Below are 16,390 nucleotides of genomic sequence, written 5' to 3' on the forward strand. Positions count from 1 at the left end.
CTCTGCTGTTTGCAACTGTCTTTACTATATGCTTTGAAACTTTGTTCCTTACCAAAGCATCCCACCTGAACTTGTGTTTTCCTTCATTGGTGGGCCATACTTTTCAGAACAGGCAATCTGCCATTGCTCCTTTTGGCCTTCATATCCAGGTGCGGTTGGATGAATTGGGTCTGTCATTGGATAAAAATGCTGTATCCACTGGTGAGCCCATCCCACCATGGCTTATTACAGTTCCCAAATGTGACCTGTCTTTAAGTCATTTGAGAAAATCAGCTACTCCCGATTGGAAGCAGACACTTCTGATTGGAAATACTGTCTGTTATTTACTGAACATCTTTTGAACCATCCTTCCATTCCTATTTATACAGATGTTTGAAATCAGGTGACTGTGCAGTTTCTGCCATGGTTTATTGTGGTTTGGTGGTTGTGCACAGAATCCCCTCTACATATTCTGTGTTCAGTGCTTAACTATACAACATTTCTCTTGCCCTGGATCACATAGAAGCTAAGCAGTGCTGAAATTGCACTATTTATACTGACTGTCTTAGATCTCTATTGGACTCGGAATTGCTTCATGTTAGTTCACACGCTCTTCTCACTGATATTCAAAACCAACTTGCCCATTTCTCTAACATATACTTCTATCCAGTTTTTTTGGATACTGGGCCACATTGGTATTCGTGGGAATGAGCATGCCAACACCGCAGTTAAATCTATCTGCTCTGGCACTGTCACTGCTGTTCCTGTTCCATACATGAACTATGGTTCTGTATTCAAGGTTCAGCTCTGTGCCAATTGGTAGTTGACTTGGAGTGAGAAATGTGAAAACAAGCTTTTCCAAATAAAACCCTAAATTGGACTTTGACTGTCTTGCTTCTGTAAGGATTGAAAAGAGGAAGTTGTTCTAACTAGACCACCCATTGGTCACAGTTTTTTAACTCGTCCTTTTCTTTTATCTTGGACTGATGCACCAATGTGTTGTCTGTGTAACACTCAGGTCACGATAAGCCACATTTTACTGTCTTGCCGTCATTATGACTCTCGACAACAGCACCATTTTAAACATGTTCTGTCCTAAGGTTTATCTGTAATGTTAAACAGTGTTATTGGCGATGGTGATGTTGTCCACCTCAGAAATGGCTTTTTAGTTTTTAAAGGCCATTAATCTTTTTAATACTATTTAAGTTTTTTAATTTATACATTAGATATTTTTTTAATGTGATTTCCCTTTAAGAATCAAAGTACATCTAGTTTGATTTGAAATTCAAAAATGGCCGTAACATCAAATAACTCGAAACCATGACTGGAAAGGCCAACTTCCAGTTTCTAACACTGCTGTTTGAACTACCTATTAGTCATCCTGGCAAGTTATAATTAAACGTTTGCTACAAGTCTTTTAAAACTTTTATTACTTTACTTTCTGAAAATGGTCATAACATCAAATAACTCGGAACCAGGACTGGAGAGGCTAATTTCAGGTGACTAACGGTGGTTTTTTAACTTACCTCTTAGTCTTTCTGGAGAGTTATGATAATTAACATTATGCTACAGAAAGTCCTTTACAACTTGTATCACTGTAGTTTTTTCTCACTGCTGTAGACTAGATGTAACAATTGGTTTTAATTCTACTTATGCTTTTTTAATTCAAAAATTAAACTTTGTACTGAATGTTTGGCACAGATAGGCAAGTTGCTTTGTACCATGAAACATCAACTCAGTCAACCTAATTCTTTATCTTTTATTCTTGATTCAAGAATGCCAACATGATCCCACAGTTGTTACAGGCAAAGGTCATCCATAAATTCTTTCACTAATACTTGCACACACGATTGACAACACCTTGCATAGAAATTTCCACAAGTCAAACTGCATTAAATTAAATGTGTGAAATCATAAAGGTTTCAAATATGCACTTTTAAACACAAACAATACACATCTAGTTAAAATATAAACATAAAACCTAAATGCAATCCAACTGTTTGGGAAACTAATACATGTATGGTGAAAAACACTGGCCAAGCAGTAGGTACACCTCAAGATAACAGTGGACTAAGCTTCTTTTCTATTACATGCTATAATGATAGAGGTTTCTTCAAGCTATAACTGAATTGTGCAAGGTCTTCTCTTTTATTGGTTCTGACATTGTCATTCAACTCCAAACTCTCACCTAGCAACACAGCTTTGACTTTGCAATTGGGTGTGGCTCACCTTAAGCTTAGAAATATTAGAATGTAATACCTGCATCATGAAATTCTTGGAAATTTTTCAGACACCAATGAAAGACGGTTGGAACTTAATTTGAACTTGTATTCTGACTGTCTTTATTCTGTTATCACAGTATCATTTGTAATAGCTCATGAAGTTTTGACTTGTAACAGTGAGCAGATCATGTGACAACAAAAACCCACAGTTTTAATTGCTGTTTTAAATGTTTCTATTTAAAATAAAGGAATAAAACATAGATAATATAAAACTTTAAGTTATAACATACTTGATAATAATAATTTCATTAGTATATATTTATATCAAACTAGTTTAATTAAATTTTAAATGTAACTAACTAACATGTACAGAAGAGGTTTAAAAATGGCTTCAGTTATGCTTGTGGTTATAGGCTTAACTAGTTGCTTTTATTTTTTTGGGTATATTTGTATTATCATGTTATCTCATTGCAAATATATTTTTAAAACTGTTTATACTTGTGGCTTTTGTCTTTTTTTAAATCTGTTTTCTGCAGTGTAATTCATATATATGTCTAGTATATTTACTAACCTTTTCTTTGGTATTTAATTGGGAACAAATTTTTTATGCTGGGATTATGTTTAAAAATAAGCTACTGTTTCATTGACAATATTTTCAGTAACTACCACTATGTATGCATAGCTAATAACTGTCCCTTTAAATAATTGAGTTTTGCAACTAACTTTACATTTTACTCTGTGCATTTAGAACTTAGCTGTCCCTACCTTTGAGTATGCTCACTAATTAACTGTACTTTCTACTCTATTTTTAGAAACTAGTTATCCCTTCCATTGAGTATTTTTAACAACTAACTGTAACTTTTGTTCACTATGTTTAGCATCTAATTATACCATCTACTCAGTATGTTTAACTATTTTGTCTTATACTATGTCTGTTTAGAATCAAGGTTTCTCTTCCATCAAGTACTTTTAGCAACTAACTGTACCTTCTTCCCAATATGCTTATTACTAAGCTGTTCTTTCCATTAAGTACATTTGGAAACTGATTGACTTTTCATAGACTATGTTTCAAAACTGTTTGTTCATCCCCATTGAGCATGTTCAGTAATTATTCATTGAACATGTTTAGAGACTATCAGCCTCTTTTGTTGAGTTTGTTCAGAAACTAACTGCTCCTAATGTGTAGTATATTTAATAACTTGTGTTTAGAAATTGTCTTTCATTGAACATTTTCAGAAACTATATGTCATTTCCTTTTAGTATGCTTTGAAACCACTAATAAATTTCATTGAGTTTGTTAAGAAATTAGTTATCTTTTCCATTGAGTTTGTTTAGAAACTGTTTGTTACTTTCATTGAGAATATTTGGAAACCAGCTGTCTCTTCTATTGATCATGCTTAGAAACTATATTTCATTTCCTTTGCACATACTTACAGATTAGCTGCCCCCTTTATACAGTATTTTTAGAAACTATTAATCTACTTACATTGAACACATTTAGTAATTAGCTATACCTTCTGTTGAATATATTACTATTTATTCTTTTTACTGGTGATACACAGTTTGAGCCACTTTATACTTAGAAAACAACCAATGTATGTCATGGTAGGGAGTCCAGAATTTGTTGGAAGGTGTCCCTAGGGGTTTTTCCCCCCTTCAGTTACTAATATTATATGCAATTTATGTAATGGATAAATCCTGCATTTGTGGGAATGAGATCAAGGGATTTTTGTGGCCACCATAAATGCCTGAAGTCTCCATCTCCTTCATATTCCTAAAACTGTAAATGCTTAATTTGAGTATGCTGGATGGAAGCTGTCTTATTAGGGTAAATATGAGTATTGCCAGATGCATTTAATCAGATATTACACTGAAGTAAGCTGGTAGCATTCATTCTGCTTTTATAAATAGGTTCAAAAAATGCCAGAAAAACAAATGGTGACTCCACCACTTGAGGCTTGAACAGTTGGAACCACACAAGAGGGATGAGTTATTCTTATAGCTTTTTTCTAAATCTGTCTTCTTCCATTTTTACAAAAGAAGAATGAGCAAAGCATGACTACCACCATTTTGGAAGCTCTACCACCTGCTGTCATCATGGTTGCACAGGCTTCAAGTTGGAGGATCTCGACTTAGGAATTTTTGGCCTTAATTCATTATCTAAGTCCACCTACATTTCCTGAAAGTGTTCAACTTTCTTCTGAACCCAACAAACCTAATTCTGATGACAGTGACTTTTGACAGCCTTTTTCCTTCTCCCAAATATGCTAGGCAATTCCATGCCTCTCCTGCAAAATCTGCTAGGCTTAATTCAGCAGTTTTTAGACATGATTTCTCCAATTTGTTCTGCTTCATTCATTTCTCCAATTTTGTATGATCATATTCTTTCCAAATCACATGACACCCCTTCCTCCTAGTTTTTTGCTCTCCCTCCTTCCCTTGATATCAGAATTTATGCTGAATGTTTAATTGGGATAAGACTCCTGCAGTGTCATGTTCTGAGTGCTTTCAGTCTTGTAGCAGATTGTCCTTCCTGACTGGTCAAAATTTAACCCATGGAGTGGTCCCTCAGTTCTCAGGTTTTCCTGTGGATGTGTTCCCAGTGGGGTTCTCCTCAGTGCAATGCATTTGCCACGTTCCTAAATTCCAAGTTACATCTCTGGTTCCTCTTCCATAAGCTCTAGCTGTTGATATGTTCAACCAGGACTGGAATTACTGATACCTTTATGTTTATCTTCTCATTTGCCTTTTTTCCTGGGTGATTTCAAGCATCCATGCCACTTAGTGTCAGGTTCTTTCAATTAATGTTTTCTCATTGATATAATCATGGCTTTCTCAACTACTTAAACTTCATTCTGTCTCCCAATTGGCTTTTTCTGTCACTCCATCCTTTCTACATAAACCTCAGTCACCATTATTTCATCTTGACCTTCATGCCCTCTGTCCTCACACCTGATATTTATCTGGTCCTTGGTGAATAGATCCAGGTTGTTTCTGTAGGGTACTTAATGTTTAACTCATTCTATTCACCCTTTCTCAATGATAGTTGTCAACATAAATCAAACCTCTTCTGCCATTGGTTTTTGAATCAGGGTTTTCCTTTCTTAACCCACTGTTCCTTTTATTACATATTTCCTCACTTGGCTATTCAGTCTTATCCATCATTTGATATTGAGTAGTCTTATTTCATACCTTCAATTTTTCCCAGTACCATTTTTGTATTTAACTCCTCTACTCTCTCACCTTTTGTTGTATTTCTTCCAGATCCATAGACCCTCTTCATCAAGCATTCCTTCAGGATCAGAATGTCATTGTGGTTCTTCAATGCATAACTCTACTTCTGTTTGAACCTTTTTCCTTCTGTTTTTTTTTTTTTTTTCAGTTGGTCCTTAAGACCTACTTCCTACTCCTATTGGCTTGTGGACATCATTGGCCCAGTATATTTGGCATCAACATCTCATGTACCATGTACTATTCCACATGTGTTCTCTTTGATCCAGACTGAACTTTTCTTCCCAAGACTTCAGCAGCTTGAGAAAGTAATTCTTCTTTCCATTTTCCCTTCCTTGCATCTCCCGCCTTTATTCTTGATTTGATCTGGATAGGCTTCTTTGTCCAGTAAATGCCCTTCGTTCTTTCACTGATTGCACCACTTCCTTCCATGGTGTTTGTTCTTGTCTTTTCATACATGGCAGTATTCCCCTGTTTGTGTGTTTGTGACCTTTCTCCTTCAACAATTACCAGTTGGATTCAGCTTATGACTCAGTTGGCTTATTCCTCATTGCCTTCTTCTTCCTGAAATCTGTTTCAGGTGTCTTGACATCAGGCATCTTACTTTTTCTGTAATGTCTCATCTCTATTGTTTATTGGAGGAAATTCTTCAAGCAGGCATGAAAACTATTATTCGTATATTCATCTACTACTATCTACATTAGTTGAATGTTTCTACCTTGATGATGTACTGGCTTTCAATGGTCACCATCCTGCAAACTTTGGGAGGTTATCTTTTTATATACATTATAATTTATTTGGGGGCATATCCTATTTTTAATCATCAGGATACCAGTCTGTGATGAGTGTTGTCTGTTCAAGTATACTTATTATCACACAAATCTGCTCTGTATGGCTATGATGCCATTGTAAAATACAATATTCCCATGGCCAATAACACACACACAGTTGAAATGGGGTATTTCACAAGATTGTTTGTTGGTTTTCTTTCATGATATAAATTTGCTTCATTAATATGCCTATTCTGGACTTTATTAACCTATAGACTTACATGAGCAAAGCAGAATAGAATAACTCCCTATCTCTTTCTTTGAATAAATGAGGGCTGGTGTGCTGTTCAGAACAGGGCTTTTGTGGTCATGCATTGTCTCCGATGTTGGCATTCCTCAGAATCTCTACTGCATTTTGTTCACCATTGTTTTTCTAATGGAATATGGGAGTCCTTGTCTCTGAGCTGCTGGGGCTGTAGACCATAAAAATATTTTCATGAATCATCCATACAGTTGAGAGTATGACAGAGGTGTCCATCTGGTGTAGATGATATTGGTCCTCCATTCATGTGGTATATCCCTGTATGCTGGGCTCGGAAGTTGTTGCATCTGGCTTCTCTAACTGTCTAGAGGGTGTAGTTGCATATCATTTATAGAGGCAGTCCACTTCTTTGCAGTGCTAACAGAAGTTCACAATAAACTCAATGCTGTGTGGTCTTGTACAATATTAAATTCGCTCCATTTCTGTATGGTTGGCTCTGAGGGTTAATATTGCATGCAGCTTCTGTGAGTGTATGGAGGGTGAGATTGCATATCATTTATAAGGGCAATCCACTTGTGCACAGTATTACCCAGAAGGTTGCAAAATGCTTGAATGTTGTATTGTCCTGTTTAAGGGCAGGATGTTGTACAAGTCTTATAATAAATATGCTCCATCTTTGTATAGTGGGCTCTGAGGGTTGATTTTATGCTCAGCTTTTGTTACTATCTTGAGGGTGCAGTTGTATATGACTTATAGGGGCAATCAACTTATGTGTGCTGGTATCTAGAGATATGCATTGTGCTCCAATCTTGTACAGTCCTATCTGAGGAGATGTTATTGCTTGGGAGCTGATCAGTCACATTTCAGTTCATCCCCTTCAATTGGGATCCCTCTTCCTACCAATGCATAGATATTGGTTTATAGCGACTATGTTTGGATTTTGAGCAGGATTAATTAACAGAAGTCCTCACACATGTGTAGCCTGTGTTTTTTCCTTTTCCTCACTCAGTTAACATCATGATCACAAAATGATGGATCATATTGCAGGAGGTGATGATTCTCCTTCTGGTACTCCAACTTAAAAGATTATTTACAACTTGAAATTTTTGTTACATAGTGGGGTGCCTATTGGATTGAGTTTGAGTATGACGTGACCTCTAACAGAGGCATATATCTTACTTAGTTGTGGATTATGCACATGTACCCATTTCTTAGTTTTATTTGCATAGTACATACTTCTGTTCTACTTCTGTGGACCTTCCTCCTTCTGTGGATTGGAAGTTATGTTTCTGATTCTGCTTGGTTTTGGAGTGGAGTTGACCTGTTGCCTACATGACAAAAAATTAGACCTACAGCATATACCTGTCATCTTTTCTTTTGCTGTAAACTGTTCATGAAACTTAAACTTACTTTTTTATACTAATGGTACTACTCCACTAGATAATATTATATTTAGTTAAATGATCCACCTATGAACACAGAATAATAACCTATAAAAAGTGCACAGTTTCCTGTAGCTACTAACATTTTTCTCACTTACTGACTATGCCGTACGAGCCATTAAAAATTCAGCTGAGCTCTTTGATGTGTTTCCTATATAAATAAAGTTTGAACTGGAAGGGGAATAGACTGTACAGAGAACAATGTAATATAATGTGCTATTTGATGATTAAAATTTTGGCTCTCTATTGATTATAAATGATATTGTATTAAACGTCAAATAAGAATATTGAAATTTGTGAAAAAAAGGATGTGAAGGGTGGACATGGCAAATTGGTTTGTTTTTCTAGGGAGACCTAGAGTGCAATTGTCACTATTTTCATACTAGAAAAGATTGAGAAATATTTTTAATACATCCCTATAAAGTTAAGAAAGTTAAACATTTTAAAACTATGTTTTGATGTTACATTTTTCATATATATATTGATAATAAAATAAATTTTGAATTAACTCTAGACACTTTTTGTTCCTTATTTTGAAGTGTCAGGTAAATAATCAGTGAACAAATTTAAGACATTTTAAGTGTTTGTATGGAAGACAACAATTAACCAGACTATGGTTGTCCTTCATAAAACAAAAGTTGTCTTTCCATGAGTAAAAGTTTTTCTTCATAATCCTATTCTGTATTTAACATTGTTTGCTAAGACAGTCACATAGTGGTGATATCAGATTATAACGTAAACAGAGAAATTTGTGGCTTTATATTTGCAATGCCTTCTAGTGATTTCACTGTGACATCATTGATACAGCATTGTGTTCACTCATGTCTCTTCAAAGAAATTGGATCCACACTTTGGAAATACTTTAAAGTGCCCATCCACATTCCATGGGAAAAAAAAGTGTTTTGTTTTGATGATTTGAATAATTACCATAAGCATTCTAGCTCTGGTAAAAGTTGTGGGATGTAGTAGCAGGATCATTACTACAGTGAAAATATTGCAGTAATTTGCAAAGTGTTGACCAAGTGTTTGGAGAAATTTACTTCCCTACTATCATAACCAATACACTAATATGGGTAAATTATTTCTGCTGTAGCCCGGCATGGCCAAGCGTGTTAAGGCATGCGACTCGTAATCTGAGGATCATGGGCTCGCATCTCCGTTGAGCCAAACATGCTCGCCCTTTCAGCCGTGAGGGCGTTATAATGTGATGGTCAGTCCCACTATTCGTAGGTAAAAGAGTACCCCAAGAGTTGGCGGTGGGTGGTGAAGACTAGCTGCCTTTGCTCCAGTCTCACACTGCCAAATTAGGGACGGCTAGCATAGATAGCTCTCGAGTAGCTTTGTGCGAAATTGAAAAACAAACAAAATTTCTGCTGTACACATTGAACCTCTGAAAAAGACTGCAAAAACTGCAGTTTTACTCATTTACATTTTCTTGCTTGTTGTATCCATTTCTATCTTACAATTTTTGTAGAACAGGGATTTAAACAAGGCTTTCATTATATGGTACTGTAACATGAACAAATATGCCACAGTAGCAACTATTTCATTCTGAAATAAATTTAACATCCTTTTTAGTCAGAAAAGTCAACCTGTTTGATTTATCTCAATACCTGAAATATTTATTCTTAGCAACTGTGTTGGTGTATTTCAGCTGAAAGATGATTTTTTCCTCATCGAATGGAACTGTTACCTTCCAATAAAACATATCAAACAGTAAACAGAGTAATGCTCAATTGTTATTGGTTGAATTCATGATAATGAATAGGACACTGTGTTTTGAATAGAGATCTTGTATTCTCAAGATGGCTGGTATGGGTATTAAAACTTTTATTACAATAAAGTACAGAACAGTGTTTTGGCCTTCTTAGATCATCTTCAGGTTAACAAAGAGAGTTTGCAACTGACCATTGCTGGACACGTTTTATAGAAGAGAGTGTAAATGGGTATGGGATTGTAGGGGGTATTGTAGTTAGATGTTAGGTTCTTAATTAGTATAGGTATAAAGCTGTTCCTTTATACAACAACTCAATCCAAAATTAAACCAATAAAAAGTGGGTTTCTCGTCATAATGAATTACTTCACCACAGAGATGTTACTTGTGTGAAGATTTCTTCCCTGGTGTGCACTTGTTCTGGGGAGTTTTAACACACTATTATAGGTACTTTTAAAGTTAGACTGTGAATTTAATCTTTTTAGTGCAGTGTGTACATCTGGAGGTAGAGTGTTCTGTACCAGTCTGGACTCATGGTATGAAGCCAGAGATGCCAACCATTACGATTTGAGCATAATCATTATGATTTTGGTGTATACATTACGACTATACGCTCAAACAGACAAATATTACGACTTGTTGCAACTCCCAAATTATTATATATTATATAAGCCTATACAATAAAGTGATAAATTGTTCCCCCAGGGCTTGAAAGGGGGGAAAAGAAAATTTCTAGTGAGATACAAATAAATTTTGATAATAAATAAAAGACATAGTCCAAATGACTACTTGCAATAATCATGTTTGTGCTTGAAATAATAAAAAATATTTGTATCTCTGACATCTACCAATAGTTTGAGTGTGGTGCTTCTCCATACTAGGTACATGGGGGAATCCATAGTTATGTCATCAGTGCTTGTCAGCCAATCAGCGCTCGCGTAGATGGGTATTCTTGTTTTCTAAGCACCATAGAAATACCAATGCGATTGTTCATAAGATGGAAAAAAGAGGCCTTGTACACTAGATTGTTTTGTTTCTGGCAAATGTAAAAGGATTAAAACTGTGAAAGGGCTCTGTCTACAATCATTACACTCAGTCATTTGAAATAGTTGGCATCTCTGTGAAGCATTCATCGTATTGTATAGCTTATCCTACACAAATGCTTTCTATTTTTTTTCTACATTTTGACTTTTGTTTTCTTTTTGGAATCTTTTTTTTTTTTTTCAGAAAATTTTTATTACACAGGATAAAAGTATGGTATAGCTCCAAGGTTTCATGCATCTGGGGTCCACAATGCTTGGGGTTTTTTTAAAATAAATTTGTTGTTTTCTCTCATGTAGACTTGCTGAACCTTCTTCTGTCTTTCATTCCTGTTTTCATAGAACATTTCCTATTTTAGTTGTTATTAAACATCCATTATTTTATATGTTGTGTTTGTTTAAGAACAGAGTATTGATTTTTTTAACTGCTTTTTGTGAAGTAGTTTAATATTTTTATACTTATTTTTCTTTGTTTAATAATGTTTTCTCTATTCTGTTGAGTAAGATGAAGATAGTCAGAGAAAACTTAGAACAAATACCATTGGACAACAATGGAGTAGTTCCATGTCTTCTTTAGAACTGATTGCTGAACACAAGCTACATAAAGAGTAAGTTATACAGCTTTCTTTGTTAAACTACTAAAATATGGACTAAGATTTGAGTTTATTTGGTGTGATTTATGACCAGTTAACTGATGTAATTTTGAATAAAAATGAAATGTGTAATATACAGAAAGCAGATTTTTTGGCAATAAAATTATATTTATTAAAAGAAATGTGTATAACTGTTAATGTCACTAACTCAAGAATAAGATCCTGTGTAGGAGTATTAAAATATAAATCTATATTAGTGTGATAAAGTTAGTTCATTATTGAAAGGCAGAAAAACTAGTTGAAAGTGTACAAATTATTTATTGGTAGAAAATCTTTATTTAAAAACTAATTCTAACCTTGTTGCTGCCATCACAAGAATAAATCGTTTGTGCTAAAGTATTAAAGATAAATGTTAGCTAGTGAAATCAATTCTTAAGTCACTTAGTGGCTGCAAGATAGGAGAGTAACGAAATAAAGATCTGTTTATGTAGACTGAAAAACAAACCACCTATTTGTAACTAAACTATATTTATTCAAAAGGTTACTAAATCTAAATCATTTATTGGTGACTATATTTATTCAAAAGGGAACTCTTAATATTATTTTTGCTGTCATAAGAAATTTAAAAAAGAAAAAAAGTTGTTTTTTTACCTAAAAATATTTTGTTAATATTTTTATCAGTCTAGTTCTTTTTAATAAAAGCAGCAAAGTTACAAAGAAAAATGAGTCATAGAATAAAATTTCATATCAGATAGACTAAACACTGAATAACTAAAAGCCTTATTTCCTTTATCATGCTATTAAAAAGTGTAACTTTAGGTTATGAATGTTCTTGAGACATTGCAGAGCATGTATTAATCTACCCAGAGTTTTTCTACTCACCCACATTCCAAATTACATTTTGCCTGTGTTAAGATAACAAACATAAGTGCTATTGTTGGCTTTAACCACTCATCCTTCTCCCTCAATATTTTAGCTGACCTTGAAAGAGCTTCTTTTTTGCATCATTTTGTGGCCTGGCATGGCCAGGTGGGTTCGACTCGCAGTCTGAGGGTCACAGGTTCGAATCCCTGTCGCATTAAACATGCTCGCTCTTTCAGCTGTGAGAGTGTTATAATGTGATGGTCAATCCCACTATTCGTTGGTAAAAGAGTAGACCAAGAGTTGACGGTGGGTGGCAATGACTAGCTGTCTTCCCTCTAGTCTTACACTGCTAAATTAGAGATGGCTAGCGCAGATAGCCCTTGAGTAGCTTTGTGCAAGATTAAAAAACAAACAAACAAAATCATCATTTTGTCTTTGTAGGGATTTCATCCAAACTAGTTTCTCTTTAGGAGAAGCATGCCTGCAGGAGCTAATTATGGTTTCACCATCTTGACTTTTTAGTCAACCTTTACCACTTTTGCACTTCCTTTTTGACTCTCCTGTGTGGACAAATATAAAAGTAATCAAAGTGGATGTTTTATTCTAACTCAATGATTCTTTTTCCTCCAGATGAATCGTTTGCCTAGATTTGTGGGGACCCATGTAGATCATTTGTAGACCTGTGTGAATGTTGTGTTTGACAGATCCTTTAGTTCAGTCTTTGTTTTCATTGTTCTCCTCCTCTTATATTTACTCAGTGTCTTTTTATCTTCCCTCTATTCTATTTGCTCACAAGTTTTGGATCAGGAAGCTCAGATCTCCTTGAGAAAAGATAAATCAAAATCTTTTATTATGCTCCTCCATATTTGTATTCCCTCTCTTTGTTGTTCTGAAGAAATCTGGAGATTGAAAAACTATCAGTCTTGTCTTAACCTGATATTTACCTGGAGACACCTCTTTTTAAAAACAAGGTATTGAAATGGAAATTTTTCATACTGAATATTGGATGATAAAAATGAATATACACAATACTCATACTTCTATTAATCCATTATTCCCACATTTTCTTCATTTTTGTCATTCTCTGTGGATTAGTTATACACATTATCTCAACATCAGTGGTTACTTTTAAATGGGTAACTGGTTTTTTATTCCACTTACTCTCTTAAACACACACTCAGCTGACCACCCATATCTCTTGGGTGAATCATCCATAAATCCAAATTACATTTAGTATGAAAACTGCATTTGATACATTTGGACATCATGATTTGAAAAATGCTTTAGCCATCTCTTGTTCATACTGTTCTTTTTACACCCACCGCAAAAGACATCCTTTTTGTTGTAGAGATTATGCCTTCATGTGACAGTGTCAAGCCCATTTGAAACATTTGCAGTAGGACCCACAGTCTCTCACCATAACTGTTTCATTCATCACTGTCGAGTTTCTCCAGTTTTAGTTGAATTGAAAGTTCGTAAAACTTGGTATCATTTTTTCCTCATTCTGTAGCCCGATATCTTTTCACAGATGCCTCTCTCGTGGACTGGGTCATATTGTTGAGGAGTCATCGTCATTCTGATTGTTGGACTATTCAGGAAGTAACAGTTACCATAAACATACTATAACTTTGTATGTTCAACTTGCTTATCTAGTTTCTGCCCTTTGTATATCACCATTCTGTATTGGCTCAAATATAAAATTCTGAAGTGGTGACTTATGTCAACAATCTTGATAGTACTCATTCTCATAGCCTTTGCTGCATTTTCTGTACTTCTGTGTATCCATCTTTAACATGTTCATCGTTAAGTTTGTCACATTCCTAGTGTTATTAACACTTTCAAATTACTTGCTTTCCCTCACCGAGTGGATCTCCATGTGTCAGGCAGTCAGTGCTTTTCAGTCCACTGGTTTTAAATTCCAGATTTGAATTTTCTGGCAGTGGATATTTTGAATCACTCTTAGAACTTCTTTCCTTATGCATACCCTCTTCTTCAAAGTACTAGGTTCTCTTCATCACTGTTATTCCTAGTTGGCTAGTTTCCTTCTATTATTTTGAAATTTTTAAAGGAAACCAATTCCATAGTCACTATGGATACATCTTCAACAACCTCAAATGTTCTTTTTTCACAACCATTTTTTATATTTATGGATGATTATTGTTAGGGAGTTTGTCAGAGAAGGCAGGACCTCTTCCTAGGTGGTTCAAACATTAGCTTGTTCTTGCCAATGTTCTTTCCTTACTGTATGTAAATTTCTTTGGCTACTTTCCAAAGTTAGTATGTTTGACATAGTGAATCTCATTTTATCTGAAACTTCACAACAAATTGTGTTTTCCCTCTTTGTGTATTTGTTTTATGATTGTGATTTATCAGCTTCTTTCATAATTGGTTTTGGAGTTGTCTCATTTGTCACTTACAGATGAGAAAGAAACCATCAGTCTTTTTTCTACATTGTTTGAAGACCTTCTCTGAGCTGTTAGACTTCAATGACCCAGGTACCTTGGAGTTGTCCTGAATGGAAGTTGAAGTTAGTCTTATGTTTCTTGGCTTTTTCCCTTTAACCCTTAGCAATGTCTTTCCTCAGTAATGATGACCTCAGTGTTACACTTTTATTTTCTTTGAAGGTCCTTTCCTCTACCAAGCCTTCCTATCTAAAACTTGGGATGTGAGAGAAGGTAGCTGCTGTTTTTCACCTAATGTTTGTTTGTTTGTTTGTTTTTTAATTTTGTGCAAAGCTACTAGAGGGCTCTCTGAGCTAGCCATCCCTAATTTAGCAGTGTGAGACCAGAGGGAAGGCAGCTAGTTATCTGCACCCACCGCCAACTCTTGGGCTACTCTTCTACCAACAAATAGTGGGATTGACCGTCACATTATAACACCTCCATGGCTGAAAGAGCGAGCATGTATGGTGCAACCGGGATTCGAACCCACGACCCTCGGATTACGAGTCGAGTGCCTTAACACGCTTGGCCATGCCAGGCTCTTCACCTAATGTTTTACTTGCTCTGAGTGATCCTAAATCAACTTTGGAATAATGCTTTTTGAATACTGTCAGGGCTATTATTTTATATCCTACACATATTGACTCTTTCCTTAAAGGTTAAACAAATCTTATGATAAATCTTGTATTCCTTGGATCTTTCTTTGGCTGCATTAACAAATTGGTTTACATATTTGATCTGACTTGTTTACTGTAATATTCCTGAACACCTTTATTAGCTGAGATAGATTTTTAAACCCACCATAGAAGTCCCCTCCTTTTTTCTGAACTTTTGAGTTGTTGTGCTAATCAACTTTGCATGGCTCATTACATCTACTTGTTTTTGGCAGTCATAGAATAATTGTCTGCCATACTGTCTTCATGAAATTTGTAATCCTAGTCTAACATTTAACAAAGTTTGTTTTAACATTATTTGTACCTTACTTAGAAATTCAGGTAAATTGTAATAGTTTGGGATATTTAGTTGTAATGACTGATATGTGTTTTTAATTCTGAAATGCATATTCTAAAGTTAAATGAAATATTGTTTTTAAGACCTAAATGTGCAATATTTACTAAAGCTTGTAAATAGTTTCAGTGCAAGTTTAAGGATCACATGGTATTTACAGAAAATCTATAGGAAACAGCCAATAGTCTCTTGCAATGCGTTATTGCTTTTGATGGAGGTGTATGGGCCAAATTAAGATAGACAATAAGACCATAAAGGTAAAGGAAAACAAATGTCAAAAGATTAATAGTTGAAACTGTGAGGATAAGTAATTTGGAAATCACATTATGAATGATGCATTCAAGGAAGGATAGGAAAAAAAAAATTCATATTTTAAATATTTCATTTCACTTTATATTGATGGTTGTGCTACAGTTAGTGCTAAAGTAAAGAAAATTAATCTATCTATAAAAAGAGTTTTTATGTGTCATTTAGGAGGTTCTAGAAATTATGCAAATGACATAAGATGAAAAAAGTATTTTTATTCTTAGCATGAAAATCATCTTTCCCACAGATTATCTCTGTTAACTCTTGTATAAAACAAATTTGTAATGTTTACAAATTTTGTGAAGATACACTTAGTATGTTCACAGTTATGTTTAGTTTCATGATTTCAAGGTAGTTCCAAAGTGGGTTGACAGCATTAAAAGATAAGTTAATGAATATTATATATATATATCAGTATATGAAAAAATCCAGATACATTCTTTAGAATTTTGGTTACATCATATTACAATGTCTTCAGTTTTAGGATTCTGTTTTCCTCGAATAATGATTTTTTAAAA

The 16,390-nt window shown here is 34.7% G+C and overlaps 1 protein-coding gene across 6 annotated transcripts in view; it reads left to right on the forward strand.

The window, feature by feature from the left end:
• LOC143239572 (protein FAN-like) overlaps positions 1-16,390 on the forward strand; it is a 192,302-nt gene that overhangs the window by 113,946 nt on the left and 61,966 nt on the right. For all 6 annotated transcript variants that reach the window (XR_013021244.1, XR_013021243.1, XM_076480767.1 and 3 more), the window contains one exon: positions 11,166-11,268. Coding sequence is in view for 4 of the 6 variants with exons in the window: in XM_076480767.1 (XP_076336882.1) it covers positions 11,166-11,268 (103 nt within the window). In the remaining 2 variants the exon portion in view is untranslated. The remainder of the gene's footprint in view (positions 1-11,165; positions 11,269-16,390) is intronic.

The sequence above is a fragment of the Tachypleus tridentatus genome, chromosome 13 (assembly GCF_004210375.1).
Source record: "Tachypleus tridentatus isolate NWPU-2018 chromosome 13, ASM421037v1, whole genome shotgun sequence".
NCBI lineage: Eukaryota > Metazoa > Arthropoda > Merostomata > Xiphosura > Limulidae > Tachypleus > Tachypleus tridentatus.